General features: G+C 53.2%; 1 protein-coding gene across 1 annotated transcript in view; it reads left to right on the top strand.

Annotated features, from left to right (window-relative positions):
- The first annotated feature begins 6043 nt into the window (after positions 1-6043).
- Positions 6044-16478, top strand: part of LOC141978206 (uncharacterized) — a 41421-nt gene continuing 30986 nt past the window's right edge. The window contains exon 1 of the mRNA XM_074940110.1: positions 6044-6190. Coding sequence (XP_074796211.1) covers positions 6044-6190 — 147 coding nt within the window. The remainder of the gene's footprint in view (positions 6191-16478) is intronic.

Below are 16478 nucleotides of genomic sequence, written 5' to 3'. Positions count from 1 at the left end.
GGGTTGGAAGGAACCCCAGAAGGTCATCTAGTCCAACCCCCTGCTCGAAGCAGGACCAATTCCCAGTTAAATCATCCCAGCCAGGGCTTTGTCAAGCCTGACCTTAAAAACCTCTAAGGAAGGAGATTCTACCACCTCCCTAGGTAACGCATTCCAGTGTTTCACCACCCTCTTAGTGAAAAAGTTTTTCCTAATATCCAACCTAAACCGCCCCCACTGCAACTTGAGACCATTACTCCTTGTTCTGTCATCTGCTACCATTGAGAACAGTCTAGAGCCATCCTCTTTGGAACCCCCATTCAGGTAGTTGAAAGCAGCTATCAAATCCCCCCTCATTCTTCTCTTCTGCAGACTAAACAATCCCAGCTCCCTCAGCCTCTCCTCATAAGTCATGTGCTCTAGACCCCTAATCATTTTTGTTGCCCTTCGCTGGACTCTCTCCAATTTATCCACATCCTTCTTGTAGTGTGGGGCCCAAAACTGGACACAGTACTCCAGATGAGGCCTCACCAGTGTCGAATAGAGGGGAACGATCACGTCCCTCGATCTGCTCGCTATGCCCCTACTTATACATCCCAAAATGCCATTGGCCTTCTTGGCAACAAGGGCACACTGTTGACTCATATCCAGCTTCTCGTCCACTGTCACCCCTAGGTCCTTTTTCGCAGAACTGCTGCCTAGCCATTCGGTCCCTAGTCTGTAGCGGTGCATTGGATTCTTCCATCCTAAGTGCAGGACCCTGCACTTATCCTTATTGAACCTCATCAGATTTCTTTTGGCCCAATCCTCCAATTTGTCTAGGTCCTTCTGTATCCTATCCCTCCCCTCCAGCGTATCTCCCACTCCTCCCAGTTTAGTATCATCTGCAAATTTGCTGAGAGTGCAATCCACACCATCCTCCAGATCATTTATGAAGATATTGAACAAAACCGGCCCCAGGACCGACCCCTGGGGCACTCCACTTGACACCGGCTGCCAACTAGACATGGAGCCATTGATCACTACCCGTTGAGCCCGACAATCTAGCCAGCTTTCTACCCACCTTATAGTGCATTCATCTAGCCCATACTTCCTTAACTTGCTGACAAGAATACTGTGGGAGACAGTGTCAAAAGCTTTGCTAAAGTCAAGAAACAATACATCCACTGCTTTCCCTTCATCCACAGAACCAGTAATCTCATCATAAAATCTCATCATGACTGGACTATTGGTAGAGAGGGGGTTTGCTTGCTCAGGAAGGACAGGCCTGGAATAAAGGGAGAAGGTGTTGCATACATCTAGAATATATACAGAAGGAGGTGAGAGGCAGACTAGTTGAAAGTCTGTGGGTGACGATAAAAGTGGAAAAAAACCAGGGGGGATAGATGTCATGATAAGGGTCTACTATAGACCACCAAATCAGGAGAAGGCCGTAGATGAGGTTTGTCTAGAACAAATAACGGCAATATCCAAACACAAGACCTGGAGGAATGCCGGACCGTGACTGCCTAGACAGCTGTGCAATAGTAATACAGTAAACTACAGTATGTCCAATAAGCTCTTGGACTGCACTGGGGACCACGCTTTGTTTCAGAGGGTGGAGTACGCTACCAAGGGGACAACCATTTGAGACTTGATTGGGACTAACACGGAGGAATTGGTAGCAAATCTGAAGGTGGAAAACAACTTGGGTGAAAGTGACCATGAAAAGATAGATTTCATTATTGTAAGGAAAGGAAGGCGTGAGAGCAGCGGAATAGGGACAATGGACTTCCAAAAAGTAGCCTTTGACAAACTCAGAACTGGTAGGTGAGGTGTGTGGTCCCCATTTGTATTTCAATACCTGCCCTCCATCCCCTCAGCCGCGGACTAGCATATTCAGCGGTGATAGGGTCACTGGAGAGGCATTGACCTGCATGGCCTATTATAACCTCAGGTGGAAGCACGAGAAGATGCATAACACAGGTGTGGGTCAATGGACGCTGCTGCGAAAACCTTCCGGCTCAAGCGCACGGCGCACATATGCACCCACAATTGGAAAACAGATGAGGATCACACATCTTGAAGAACCTCCAGTTACAGGTAAGCAACCTCCTCTTTCAGTATGGCCAAATGGAAGGTCATAAATCTAGGAGTCGGACTGAAATCAACAAGATGAAATTCAGTATAATTTCAGGTGAATAACTGCTTAGATGGTCTTACTGCTGTAAAGGAAGTGAAGGTTGTAGTGGATCACCAATTGAATAGGAGCCAACAGTGTGATGAAGTTGCAAAAGAGACTAATATCGTTCTGGGGTGTATAAACAGGTGTGTAGCATGTAAGACACAGTAAGCAATGATCCTGCTCTACTTGGCACAGGTGAGACCTCAGCTGGAGTACTGAGTCCAATTCTAGGCACCAGGCTTGAGGAAAGATGTGGCAAATTGGAGAGAGTCCAGAGGAGAGCAACAAAAATGGTAAAAGGTTGAGAAAACCTGACCTGTGAGGAACGGTTAAAAACCTGAGCGTGTTTAGTCTTGAGAAAAGAGACAGTAGGGGACCTGCAACCTGGGAAAAGTCTTCACATCCGTCAAGGGCTCTTATAAAGAGAATAGGGCTCAGTTGTCCACTGAGGGTAGGACAAGAAGTGATCAGCTTAGGGAGGGAGATTTAAGGTAGATATTAGGAAAAACTTTCTGCTGTAAGGCTAGTGAAGCTCTGGAACTGGCTTCCAAGCAAGGTGGTGGAATCCCTGGGAGGTTTTAAGAACAGGTTGAACAAACCCCTGTCAGGGCTGGTCTAAGTTTACTTGGTCCTGCCTCAGCGCAGGGGCCTGGAGTAGATGATCTCTCAAGGTCCCTTCCAGCCCAGCATTTGTATGATTCTGTTTCCAGCTCCCTCTGGGAATTGGAACCTGCTGCCTGGCAACATGAATTGTTTCCCCATGTGACTCCGGGTGTGTAGTATTCAGTGTAATCGGGTATGGTTCTGCTAGGCAAACTCCATTAGCATCTGTATCTTCAATGGGTGTTTTCACTTCTGCAGAGGAAACAGGACTATTCGGAACAGATTAGTAAAGAGTCGAATGTACAAGAAACCCAGCCCTGGTGCAAAGTAAATCCCAAGCACTGGTCCAAGAATGGTGAAAAATACATATGCCAGTGTGGCCACAGAAGGACCAGGCCAGGCGCCAGGAGAGAAATTCACCCCATGCAGAGAAGTGGCACAGGCCAGCACAGGGCCAAGGTACAGACTTGTGCCACTCAATTCCTATTTTGAGGGCTCTATTGGTGCACCGGCCTGGGCTGGCCCTTGGCACTGGGTGTAATTCCCCCAGTGTGCGTGAATGGGAACCAGACGCACAGAGACAAGAGAACAGAGGCAATAACAGTGGCTTGACCTAGCACCTTCCATCCAGAGCGGTCCCGGTGCCCTTCACGGCCTGTACCCGGAGATCCCTCGCTTCCCAGGAACATGCACCCAAGTGCACAGGCCTCTCCCGTCAGAGCTAAAAGAGAGCAGCTCCTTTCACCCATGGCTCATAGACCAGAGGGTGAGATCACACCTGCACATATGCCCGTTCACATGCACATGTAGGCATCCATGCACACATATTATAGGGATCAGTGCAAACCGCACCTATGGATACACACTAGGGTGACCATACGTCCCGTTTTGGCCGGGACAGTGCCTTTTTTAAGCCCTGTCCTGGTCATCCTGACGTATGTTGGCAAAAGTGGGCATTTGTCCTGTTTCCTCTTGCCAACTGACCATCATCTTGCTAACCCTAACCCTAACCCAACTGATCATCAGCTGGCAAGAGAAAACTGGACAAATGCAGTTTTGTCAAAAAACGTGGGTTGCAACCTTTGGAGGGGTGCGGAGGAACGTGTGGGGGGACGGGGGCAAGCAGCAACACCAGCCCTGACTGTGTGGGAGGGATGGCTAGGGAGAGCAGCTTGGGCCGGACCAGCCTTGCACGGGCAGGTAGCCGGGGGTCTTCGGCTGGCCCCGTTTGCAGGGGGTAGAGGGCAGCTTCAGGCTGGCCCCGCGCAGGCAAGTGGCAGGGAGGACTGGGGGAGAGGCACACGCCGGCCCCGTGCAGTGTCCTGTTTTCCCTTTAAGAAAACATGGTCACCTAACACAAACACACACACACACACAAATGTACCAACACACGCAGAGCAGGTGAAAGGGGTGCAGCTGCCAAATACTTCTGAGATAAGTATGCTTGTGGTTCCAAACAACCTCTCTGGTTGTGAATTGTTTCCACCTGCTGAGATGGCTCCGTGACGAGGCCGGGGGAGCTCCTCCAGAGCTCGAGCTCCCAGTGCTATCTCCTTTCCATCTTGGTTGTGTTTCCTCTCAGCTGCTGCTCTGCAACCCAGACCAGCAGTTCTCAAACTGGGGTCCGCAGACCCAGGTGTCCTTAGAGCCTGCACCTGGGGTCAGTAACATAGTATGAAAAATGTTTAAAAAAATCTCACAGCACATCTGCATTGCCTACTGATTAAAACCGAGAAATCTATTATTTCTGTTGACACGACATATTCCATGGTGCATGAACAAAGCGGTGAGTATCAACTCACGTGGCATAAGCGTCAACGTAAAAACCCTCACTGCTTTGCGGCAGCAAATCAGAAGTGATGTCCATTTTTGGGGTGACAGACGTCTTTGGCGGGGGGAAATGGAATATATTTGTACAGTGTGTGAGCGATTTACATTAACAATGGATAAAACGTCCACACACTAGAACTGCTATTTGTGCTGAAGCCCTGGACAGTGCAGAGTCAAGTAGTAAGAAACAAATGAAGAACAGAAAGTTTGACGAAAATTATATTGATTTTGGTTTTATGGAATTTAGTGATGGATGATTGCAATGCATTGTATGCTTACAAAGCCAATCAAACGAAGCAATGAAACCAGCTAAGTTGGAACGACACCTCCCAACAAGGCACCTGGAGTATAACAATAAATCCAGAGACTTTTTTCAGCTAAAGAAAGAAGAATACAATTGACAGAAAACTCAAATGACAAACATAACATCGGTTCCTGAAAAGGCACTTTGGATCGCAAAGCCCTGGTTGGGATGATTTAGTTGGGGTTGGTCCTGCTTTGAGCAGGGGATTGGACTAGATGACCTCCTGAGGTCCCTTCCAACCCTGATATTCTATGATTCTATACTAGAAACTCATGCTTTTAACAATGACGGTGCTGGTTTCAACCTCCCTGAATGACCATGCTGCTCTATGGGGACCTAGGGCAGGGATTCTCCAGAGCCACATCCAGCCAGTAGGAGGAAATCACGAAGGAGGCTTGTGAGCTGGGAGCAGTTTCTGTGTTAGGGTGGGGGAGAGGAGATACCAAGACGTGGTTCACAGACACTAAGGCCAGCAGGGATGGGTAGAGGCATCTGGTCCATGAGTACAGGGTCACCTGTGTCCCAACCTGCTGGGGCTGATGCAGGAGTTTAATGAACTGCCATTTTGTAGCCACCTCCCTGGTGACCTAGACGTCCCTTAGGCCAATCCACAGCGCACTCTCATGCCGCAGGGTATATTTACCCACAGACTCTGCACATCCTGTGAGAACCGTTAGGCTCTGCTCAGCACGCTCTCTCGCTCTCGGTTCAACCTGTTTCCTGCACTAGCATTTCTGCCAGCAAACGCAGGAGGAAACGCGAGGGAGCTCCAGACGTCTTCCCTCCCAGCCCTGTCCCTCGGCGGCGATTTCTGAGAGGTCGCTGGAGCCAGAAGCCCATGGCAGGGGGGTGTCTAGTTCGGTATCTTGGTGGCCCCCCGGCTGGAAGGGATTCTCGGCTCTTCAGAGGAGCAGGAGTTTGAGAGGAAAAACAACGTTGGTATTTCTGCCTTCAGCCTCCTGCTCCCTCCCCAGCGCTCTGGCACCCCTGTGCCCCAGGTTTTTGTCTAGGGATCCCCCAAACACACACACAGGTTATGAAGTGACGACGTCTCTGCTGGTTACGCCTTTCTCCCCCAGGGCTCTGAATGGGGGTCTCCTCTGGTCCTCCCGCTTCCTCCCCAGGCTGAGCCCAGGGGGACCTGTCCCGCCAGGCCCAGGGCCATGGCCTTCCTCCTCAAGTTCTTCCGTTTCGGCGCGGAGAAGAAGAAGGCGAAACACTACGAGAACGTGAAGCGAGACGTCAACCCGGAGGACATCTGGACAGTGCTGGGGGAGCTGGGGGATGGCGCCTTTGGGAAAGTCTTCAAGGTAAGTGGCGGGGAAGGGCTGGGGTTGGCCCAATCACTAGGCCGAGCTGCTGGGAAGGAAGCCCAGCTCGGCGCTGCTCCCAAGTGAGCTAGCCGCCCAGCCGGGCACGGAGCTGCCTCGCTGAGCCGGTCCTGTAGCATGGGGCCGTGCGTTTAGGACTGTCCCAGGCCAAGAGCCGGCAGCTGGGGCGCATCGTCCGTTGCTGAGGCCAGAGAGGCTGTGAAGGGGTTTATTCCACTGTCTCTGGTTAGGGTGGCCCAGGAAGGAAGAGATCCGTGAGGAGAAATATCCTAATTCACTTCCCGGACTCCCGTGGCCTTTGGTGGGTGGGCCACATTTGGAGGACGGGATACAAATGGGTGATGGGATGGATCCCTGAGCGTAACACTGTACCTCTGGGCCATGGTTTTAAGAAGGGACTCCTGATTGTGGGTGGCCAGCTGAGACACCTTAAAGGGCCCTCATTTTCAGAGAGGGCTGCAACCCCCCACCATGCCCCCCCCCAAAATCAGGCCCCTTGAAGGAGGCTCAGGGGCAGCACCCACAATCACTAGTCACTTTTGGAAATCTGGGCTCTGATATTTCCTTCTTAGTGTGCTCATATCTTGTACTCCTCCCTTAATAATGTGCAGGCCCGAGGGAGCTGCGGGGTGCAGAGCACTAATTTATGAGCTTCACTCTGGCTTCAGCCCGCCAGGTTTGAACATGTTGGTCCACACAAGGTCAGGCTGCAAGTGAGGTGCCTGCCTCCCCTTGTCCACGCTGCGGGGAGAAATATTTCCATGGCAGTGGGCAAAGCCCGGAGGTGGAGGCTGACGGGCAGGTGAACCTGACCCACAAACGTACATCGGTGGGTAACGATCATCATGTAGTGGGAAGGGAGCGGCTTGTCTGGCTCCTCAGTGCGGGACTGGGCCTTGCTGTGTTTTGGGAGGAACTAAGTGAGGGCCTGACCTTGGGCCCCTTTATAAGCTCTTGGTTGTGCTAAAGAGCTTGGGGGAGGGAGGGTCTGCGCGCCGTGAAACCGCAGGGCAGAGCGTGAGCTCTGAACAGGAAACTGCCGGCAGAGCTGCAGCTCCGCTCCGCGCCCTCGCTGCACACGGGCCTGCCCTGTGCACCAGCAAAGGGCTCAGCAAGGCTACCGGGCTCGGCATGAAACTGGGCTTCCCCAGGGGCCGGATCCCCGGGACTGCGCGTGGGAGGACAGGGAGCTGGAGGCAAGAGCCCCAGGGGCGGGATGCTGGGGCCTGTGTCGGGGTGGTGTTTGGAGCCCTCGAGCGCGTGTCTGGAAAAGGAAATGGCTCTGCTGGGAAAGGCTTGCACCTATTCTGCCAGAAGCGGCTTCTGATTCTGGGAGACTCGCCCCCCTCCCTCTGCCCAGGGCCCAGTGCCCTGGCCTGTGCCCTACCCTGACGACTGGTGCAAACGCGCCTTTCCCCCCCCAGGGCCGGGGTTCTTGGCTGGCACCCGCAATGGCTGGGCAGGGGAGTCCTACCTCCTCCCTGGTGGCCAGTCTGATCTGCGCTGTGACGGCCACTCCAGCCCCTCCTCCAGGTCCTGCTCCTGCCCACGTGAGAGTGGTGGGGCTGGAAAACATGGCGGGGGACAAAGATCCCCCCCACCCAATATTTCCATTGCAAGGGCTCCCACCGCCCCTCGGTCCTGCTGCCCCTGCTCCGCCCCTCTGAAATGCAGCCCCAGGGTGTCTCTAGGCTTGGGCACTCACCCCCAGAAGCCTCTGCATAACATGCTGGCCTAAGACGCTAGGCAGATTGCAGCTGCAGGTGGTTCCCAGTTAGCAGCACCGAGGGCCTTCGGAAGGTTTTAATTGACCAGCTGCTGGTCCAGGGACTCCCCTGGCTTTAGCCTTGCTAGCATGCCCCGTGCCTGGCTACTGCCTCCCTCCTCCTGCCCCAGGCAATACGAGAGAGACGGCAGAACACCCTCCTCTATAGGTTTGAATGCAACAGAGCCAGGCATAGCAGGAACAGCAGCTGGCATGGGGACCATCAGTGTGGGCACACGCCCTTGGATGTGTCCTCTTGGGCTGGCCTGGACTGCCCCTGGGGAGTGGTGTCCGAGCCTGAGCCTCGGCCCACTCCTGGTTGCTAGATAGTAGTGAGTGCGCCGAGGGTAATGGGGACGGGGGTGGCAAGTCAAGATCTGTTCAATGGTCAGTGCAGGGATATGTATCAACACCACAGGCCTGGTTCAGCACCGGGTTGCGGCCGGTTCCTGGCAGTAGCGTGCCATTGGGTTGGAGTGAACTGGCCTGGCCTAGAACCGGAACGCTGCACTGGGGGAACCAGGGCCAAGAGAGGTACAAACGGAAGCATTGAGAACCATGTGGGAATTTCCACGTTGCCTGGAAGCTGACCCGCTGCAGGCAGGACATTACACACTGTGGGAGCAGTAGGACCTCAAGGTCTTGAGGAAAAGAGGACCAAGCCATGCTCTGTCGGGGTAAAGCAGCCACGCCTCTCCTGCCAGGCATGCTGAGGAGAGCCGAGAGGCTGCACCCCCAGCTGATGCTGCTCCATTGACTTCATGCCTTCTCTGGCAGTCTGCACCAGCTGAGGATGTGGCTCCTGGGAGTACGTGGACTGCCTCTGGGTTTGGTCTGCACTGTGGTTTCTCAGCCAGTCTGACCGCTGCTGTACCATAAGCTAGGAATGGTGCTGGCACGGGGTCGTCAGGCCCCTGGCATCGGAAGCACCAGTTAGAGCTAATGGCAGGCACAAAGACTTTCTCTAGGAATGAGGCCCATGGACAAATGAAATCCACCCTTCCTCTCCCAGTTGCCCAGAGGAGGGTGGAGATGTTGCTGGACTCTGAGACTCCTTCCTAGATGTGCTCTGCACTTAGACACCAAGTCGCAGGCACCTTGGTGGGTGTTCCAGGGAGAGGTGTATTATTCCCGTCTAATTTGTCTGGCGGGACTCCCCCTGCCCCTCGGACACCGGCTGCCGTTCTGGGCACCTCACGCCCGGAAGGATGTTGCCAAACTGGAGGAACTTCTGAGCAAAGCAACAAAACCAGGGGTGTAGCTACAAAGGCGCGAGCCATGCCAGGGCCCACGCGGTAATGAGCATCCAGCCAGCGGGGCCCCTGGGGAAAGCAGAGCCCACGTGACCCTGCTCAAGATGGAGCGCAAGGTCAAAGCATTAGCTGCTTTGCATGGGAGGGGGAAGGGGGGATGTAAGCGAGGGAAGAGAAGGGGAAGGTTGAGAGCTAGATCAGAGCTGGAGGCGGGGAGCTGGCGGAAGGCCTGAGGTGGGGTGGGGGGTGGATCAGAGAGCTAAAAGGACCGGGAAGGGTGATTGGGTTGGGGCTGAGGGAGCTGAGGTCTGGACTGAAGGAAGCTGGAGTGGGGTTGAGGGAGAGCTGGGGGGCTGGATCAGAACTGGAGGGGAGGGAGGGAGGGTCGTCGGGGGACCTGGGGATGGGAGGGCTGCGTTGGGGCTGTGGGGCAGCTGGAGAGGAGCTAGGTGGGGGTTGGGGAGCTGGAGAGGAGTTAGATGGGGCTGGAGTGGGGCTGTGGGGGGCCGAACGGGGTGGATTTCAGACTCAGGAAGGGAGCCCCTAACTCATTCTTGCCCCAGGGCCCTCCGGTGCCTCGTTCGGCCACTGAACAAACCTGAGGCAGGGGCTGGAGGGGGGCGGCTGTGTGGGGAGACGACAGGGACGGACCGGCCCCCGGGGAGAGGTGTGTCACAGCCGTGGGGCAGGGGAGAGGAAACGGTGAAGGGTGTCCACGCGAGGAGGGGCGAGCTGTCTGGGAGCAAAGGCGGTTCAGATCCCGGGCAATGGTCCCTCGGCACGTGGTACGTCAGGGCTGGTTCAGTGACAGGCCCTGGCGGGCTGCGAGGCGCTGGCTGAGGTGCTGGCCTGTGCGACCCAGGAGGTCAGCCTGGGTGGTCAAAACGGACCCTTTTGGCCTGAAATCTAGGGGGCAGATCCTCAGTGGGCGTGACCTGCAGCTAGGCCGCTTACACCAGCTGGGGCTCTGGCCCGATGACTCGAGATTGTGGAGCAGCCCCCGCGGATCTGGGAGCGCTCCCGCAGAGACAGCGTGTTCTAGTGGGTAGGTAACGACGCGGGAGTAGGACTCCTGGGTTCTGGGCCTTGCCGGCTAAGCTTTGGTAGGTCACTCCCCCCCCGTGGCAAGCAGGGATACAGCTTTCCTGTGTGACGTGCTTTGAGACCTGCCGTTAGGCCGGACAAAGCGCTGGGGGACCGATCCTGGGCCAGCCCCGCTCGGCAGCGTACTGATGGGAGCCGAGACTCGGGGACCTGCCACGTCCCACGGTGCAAGCCAGGCGCTGTGCGGCCACTTCCCTGCAGGAAGCTGCTCGGGAGGCAGCAGTGGTGGGCCCGTGGGAGCAGGGACCCTCTGGAATTGCTGCCTAGCGTGGAGGCTTTCCTCAGCCCCGGTGTATGGCGAGAACCATTACCATAGCACCGCTGCCTGCCAGCAGCTAGCCGGGCGTCTAGCAGAGCAAGAATCGCTGGTAATTAAGAAACCACAACGACTTCCGCTGGGCCGCGAGCGTGCACCAGAGTGCGCGTGTCTCAGCTCCTCTGCTGAGAGAGCCAAGCCCCGGAGCGGGGAAGGAACAGGGCTGCCCCAAAACCGGGGCCTCCACAGGCAGTCCCAAGCTCCCCGCTGTCCTGCAGAGCCTGGCTGTGAGGTTTAACTCTGGCGCCCCTGCCCGCTGCGCCCAGCCTTCCTGGAGCACTGATCTCGCAGAGCCATGAGCTCCGGCCAGGAGAACGCCAGCCAGCAAACCAGTGAACTGCCGCAGCCTGGCAGGGACCCAGGTGCCCAGAAGCGTTCGAGAGTGAGTCTGATGTCCTGGTCAGCAGCTCTCCACCCTCTGCGTGGGTCAGTCACAGCTGCTGACTCTAGGGCCTAAAACAATTCTTTGCTGCCTTTCACTCCCCCTTGCCCTGCCGGGCCAGCCCCACTCGGGGAGAGGGAGCCAGCGTCCACTGCTTCTTGAACGTTCAGTGATCAGGGATAAAGGGAGAGAGAGCCAAGGCCGGGCAAAATCCAGGCTTGATTCCTTCCTTTACACCTCCGGGCCTCTCCCCTCAAGCACGTCCGGAAAGGAGAATTCTCCACATTCTCAGATGCTGGAGCGGCGTGCCAGCTCTGCTAGGGTTAAGGTTAAGACCAACTCATTGTGTAAAGCTTGACTCTTCTGAATGCTCTCAAGTTTACATGGCTACTCAGGTTGCTTTGAAATTCGGGGCACCTCATGGAGGCCCAAGTTTTGGTCAAAAGAACAGGAGGACTTGTGGCACCTTAGAGACTAACCAATTTATTTGAGCATAAGCTTTTGTGAGCTACAGCTCACTTCATCGGATGCATTCAGTGGAAAATACAGTGAGGAGATTTATATACACACAGAACATGAAAAAATGGGTGTTTATCATGCACACGGTAAGGAGAGTGATCACTTAAGATGAGCTATTACCAGCAGGAGAGTGGGGGGGGGGGGTGGGAGAAAACCCTTTGTAGTGATAATCAAGGTGGGCCATTTCCAGCAGTTAACAAGAACATCTGAGGAACGGGGGCGGGGGGGGGGGAGGGGGGAATAGTTTCACTTTGTGCAATGACTCAACCACTCCCAGTCTCTATTCAAGCCTAAATTAATTGTATCCAATTTGCAAATTAATTCCAATTCAGCAGTCTCTCATTGGAGTCTGTTTTTGAAGTCTTTTTGTTGAAGAATTGCCATTTTTAGGTCTGTAATCGAGTGACCAGAGAGATTGAAGTGTTCTCCAACTGGTTTATGAATGTTATAATTCTTGACGTCTGATTTGTGTCCATTTATTCTTTTATGTAGAGACTGTCCAGTTTGCCCGATGTACATGGCAGAGGGGCATTGCTGGCACATGATGGCATACATCACATGGGTAGATGTGCAGGTGAACGAGCCTCTGATAGTGTGGCTGATGTGATTAGGTCCTATGATGGTGTCCCCTGAGTAGATATGTGGGCACAGTTGGCAATGGGCTTTGTTGCAAGGATAGGTTCCTGGGTTAGTGCTTCTGTTGTGTGGTGTGTGGTTGCTGGTGAGTATTTGCTTCAGGTTGGGGGGCTGTCTGTAGGCAAGGACTGGCCTGTCTCCCAAGACCTGTGAGAGTGATGGGTCGTCCTTCAGGATAGGTTGTAGATCCTTGATGATGCACTGGAGAGGTTTTAGTTGGGGGCTGAAGGTGACGGCTAGTGGCGTTCTGTTACTTTCTTTGTTGGGCCTGTCCTGTAGTAGGTGACTTCTGGGAACTCTTCTGGCTCTGTCAATCTGTTTCTTCACTTCAGCAGGTGGGTATTGTAGTTGTAAGAATGCTTGATAGAGATCTTGTAGGTGTTTGTCTCTGTCTGAGGGGTTGGAGCAAATGCGGTTGTATCCTAGACAATGGATCGTGTGGTGTGGTCTGGGTGAAAGCTGGAGGCATGCAGGTAGGAATAGCGGTCAGTAGGTTTCCGGTATAGGGTGGTGTTTATGTCACCATTGCTTATTAGCACCGTAGTGTCCAGGAAGTGGATCTCTTGTGTGGACTGGTCCAGGCTGAGGTTGATGGTGGGATGGAAATTGTTGAAATCACGGTGGAATTCCTCAAGGGCTTCTTTTCCATGGGTCCAGATGATGAAGATGTCATCAATATAGCGCAAGTAGAGTAGGGGCATTAGGGGACGAGAGCTGAGGAAGCGTTGTTCTAAGTCAGCCATAAAAATGTTGGCATACTGTGGGGCCATACGGGTACCCATAGCAGTGCCGCTGATTTGAAGGTATACATTGTCCCCAAATGTGAAATAGTTTTGGTCAGTGATCCTAATTTGGGGCCACTTGCCCAAGTGATTTCTGAGATACAGCCCCCCACCCCCAACAGCTGTTCTTAAAGTTGACATGTTTTGGCAACTTTTTTTGTGCACGGCTAGAGATCAAACTCGGGCTGAGCCTGAGATGGTCGTACCAGGGTCCCAGATGCTTGAGGGCTACCCCAGTGGAGAGTACGCCACTCACTGGCTCTCGGTGGGTCTCCACAGGGGTGCGCACCAAGCCGTTCTGGCTCATGTGCCAATTGGAGACGCGGCCCATGTGCAGAGAGAGACATTAAGGGAATGCAAGCTCTGCCTTACGGGCCCTGAATAGCTCAAGGGGGACTGTTCTGCTTGCTAAGTTTGTGTGTTGCTTGCTCATTGTGAGTTCAAATCCCTTCCTAATCTAAAATGCAAAAAGCTCACTTACTTACCAGCTCAGTGGTCAGGGTCACCAGTGTGCTTAGATGTTTGGCTGCATGTGTGTTCCCTCTCTGTACTGCCACAGCAGACCTCATGGGAACCACCCAATGACCACAAGATCTGTTAAGGGACAAAGGCATGCAGCCAGGTTTATTGTTGACAAAGCACAGTACTAGTATCCCGCAGACTCTACCAGACCACTAATACATGTATGCCCATAACAATGGACTAGCTCAGTGAATGGTGGGACTTTCCATTCCTCGCTAGGCTAGACAAAGATACTCCCTCTGAGATCCATCTTTATACCCCAGTACAAACAAGTTAGTACTGCCCCCTGATGTGGTTAGTTGTTACCCATCACCTTGCACATGTTGGTTTGATCAAAACATCTTTATTACGTACTTTTATCCTGACCTTATCTTTAGCAGGGGTCAGTGTGTTCCTGTTGTCTTTGGGGAATGTTTTTGTACCATCCTTGATATCGGGATGTGTTTGCGTGAGTGCTCTGTGCCTAGCACTTCTTAGGAATGTGTCTTTCTGCAATATCAGCCCTGCTCTTGCCAGATTCTGTGATGTTGGAGCAAGTGCAGATCCTTCTTGTGATGACAGGAGAAGCCTTGCACTTGATTCTCGTTGGGCGTAGTCTTTTGAGGGTCTATTTTGATCTCAACAGTCAGGTCATTGGCTTGTGTTCCTTCCCTGCCCTGCTGATCAAATCTCAGCGGAGAGTGTGTTGCACCATCCTTCACATCTGTTTATGTCTTGGGTTCAGTGTGAGTGTACAGATCTGTGGTTTCAGTGCAATATGTGCTGAATTATATGAATGAGAATTCACCTGTTCAACTCATGGAGCTTGCTTCCAAGTGCATGTCTGTCATGAGGAAATAGTCTGAGCCTGACAGGATCTTCCACTTGTAGTACTGGGAGTCATAGTCATAGTCAGCTTTGGCCTTTGCCTGTCTCTCTCTTTTTGTCTGTTACTCCTTCTAGCCCTGCCAGCTATAGTAATGGCAGCAAGGTACATGTGCCTCTTGACATCGAGCCTAGTACCAGGTTGCTACTGAGCCCTTCTGTGGGAGTGTTCTTTCACCAAGGAATGGCTTGCCATCTCCTTCCTTTGTTTGGTGCCGCTCTCTTTAAAAGAGTTTTAGCAAGTTTCACTGTCAATTCAGCTTTGCCATGTGTCATGTGATGGGACTGAATTCCCATTGCTGGGAAAATTGCACAAACTCACTGCAGGTAAACTGGGGTCCATTGTCTGAAAAGACACAGTTCGGGGTCCCATGCTCCCTGAAATGCTTCATTGCTGTGTCTAGGATGGTCCCTGTGGTAGTTTTCACAGTTCATCTCATTCTCCGGAGTCTGAACAGCAGTCTATAATAATGAGGTAGTCCATGTGGTTTGCCGCGAAAAGATCCACCCCTACTTTGCTCCAAGCTCCGTGGGGCAGTTGTGCATTTTCATTGCGTAATTTTGTTGCTTGACCTGCATTTCTCTACCTGTCCCAGCTGCTCACCAGGTCTCTGATATCCTTGGTCATATTTGGCCAGGATACAGCATCTCTGGCTTTCCCAAGACAGGCTTTGATTGTAGAATGGCTCTGATGTATTCTTCAGAGAGCTTATGTTCTCAGTGTTATGATTCGACTCCCTGTACATATGATGCTGTCTTGTACTCCTATCGGCTCAGTAGTTTGAATATTCTTGAGAGCCAGGTGCAGCTTCTCGCCTGGCGTCTGGCCGCCCTGACGGAATGACGGACACGAGCCCTGGTAAATCTTTATCCTGTATAGTTTGTTCTCAGATTCTTTCCAGCTCCTGCCTCGATACTGGCGGATAACTGGGTCTCTCTGTCTCACATGCTTGTTCAGCGGCGGTAGTTTCCTGTTGCAGGGCTGTTCTGGATAAACAGTCGGCCGCGTCCGTCTCAGTCCCGTCCTTGTACTGTACAGCTGCAGCTGCGGTTTCAGTGGCATGCGCTGAAGGTGTCCTGGGGCGGCTAGCACTGGCTTTTTCAAAGTGCTCTCTGGTGGGGGCGGGTCACAGGCTACTCAAACGGTTTTCCATCCTTGAACGCGCATGGCAACGCTATTGCAAGACGTGTGTTTTCGGTGTGGATGTGTCTTTGTTCCACTGGTGACAGTGACCTGTATCCAAAAACTACGAGCAGTCCCTTTGGTAGGAGGGATGCCCCAAACCTGTCTCGCTGGCCTTACGTTGCATGGCTGCCTCTTCATATTTCAGGATGGGAGAGCGGGTCACCAGCTCCTTGGGATGTGTGATCAAGCAATTCCTGAACGTCCCTAGACGTGAGCATGTCCTCACGCTGTCCTGGCCCCCGCTGGGAAGCTATCTATCCCAGCACTGAGCCGCAGCAAGAGAGTGGTTCGCTAAGCTGCAGTGGCATGAGAGGGTGGCACCGATGGGGCTGAGCGTAGGATGTGACCTGCAGGAGCTTTCTTATGGGTGAGGATGCGCAAGAAGGAAGAGCCCAGCTTGACTCTCAGATCCTGGACTGCGTTTGCAGGGGCAGCTGTTAGGGAAAATGGCTTTTTACTTGTAAACTGAGCAGATTTCATCTGGAGACACCATATATATGGAGCCTGCTGGGGTTCCTCTTTGAACCTTCAACAATTGCCTCCTCCTCCACTGATGAGTTGTGTGGCTGCTTACAGAGCCATAGCTGTCACTCAGCTCCCTGGAGGAGGGAGCCAGATTCGCTTATAGGAGCTGGGAATCGAGGGCTCACAGCTCAGAGGGGAAGAAATTGACCCTGTAGCTTTTACAGTTTGACAGATACTTTGCACACCGTGTGTGCGCCTTTGAGAGAGTTGCCTTAGCAATCAAGTTGCTCTGTGTGAGAGTTTGGGTTTGCCCTGTGGCCTGTTTGCTAGATTTCCCCTCTCCCTATGGTTGTGCTGTACACTACTTGGCTGCCAGCCTCCACTCCAGAAGTGGCTGCATTTCAGTGACACTGTGAGTATAACATTGGGAAGTGCTTTGAGATCCTCATATGAAAAGTGCTAAGTAATGTGAA

The sequence above is a fragment of the Natator depressus genome, chromosome 26 (assembly GCF_965152275.1).
Source record: "Natator depressus isolate rNatDep1 chromosome 26, rNatDep2.hap1, whole genome shotgun sequence".
Taxonomy (NCBI): domain Eukaryota; kingdom Metazoa; phylum Chordata; order Testudines; family Cheloniidae; genus Natator; species Natator depressus.
Note: the sequence above shows the minus strand (reverse complement) of the source record. Positions and strands in the feature narration are given on the sequence as shown.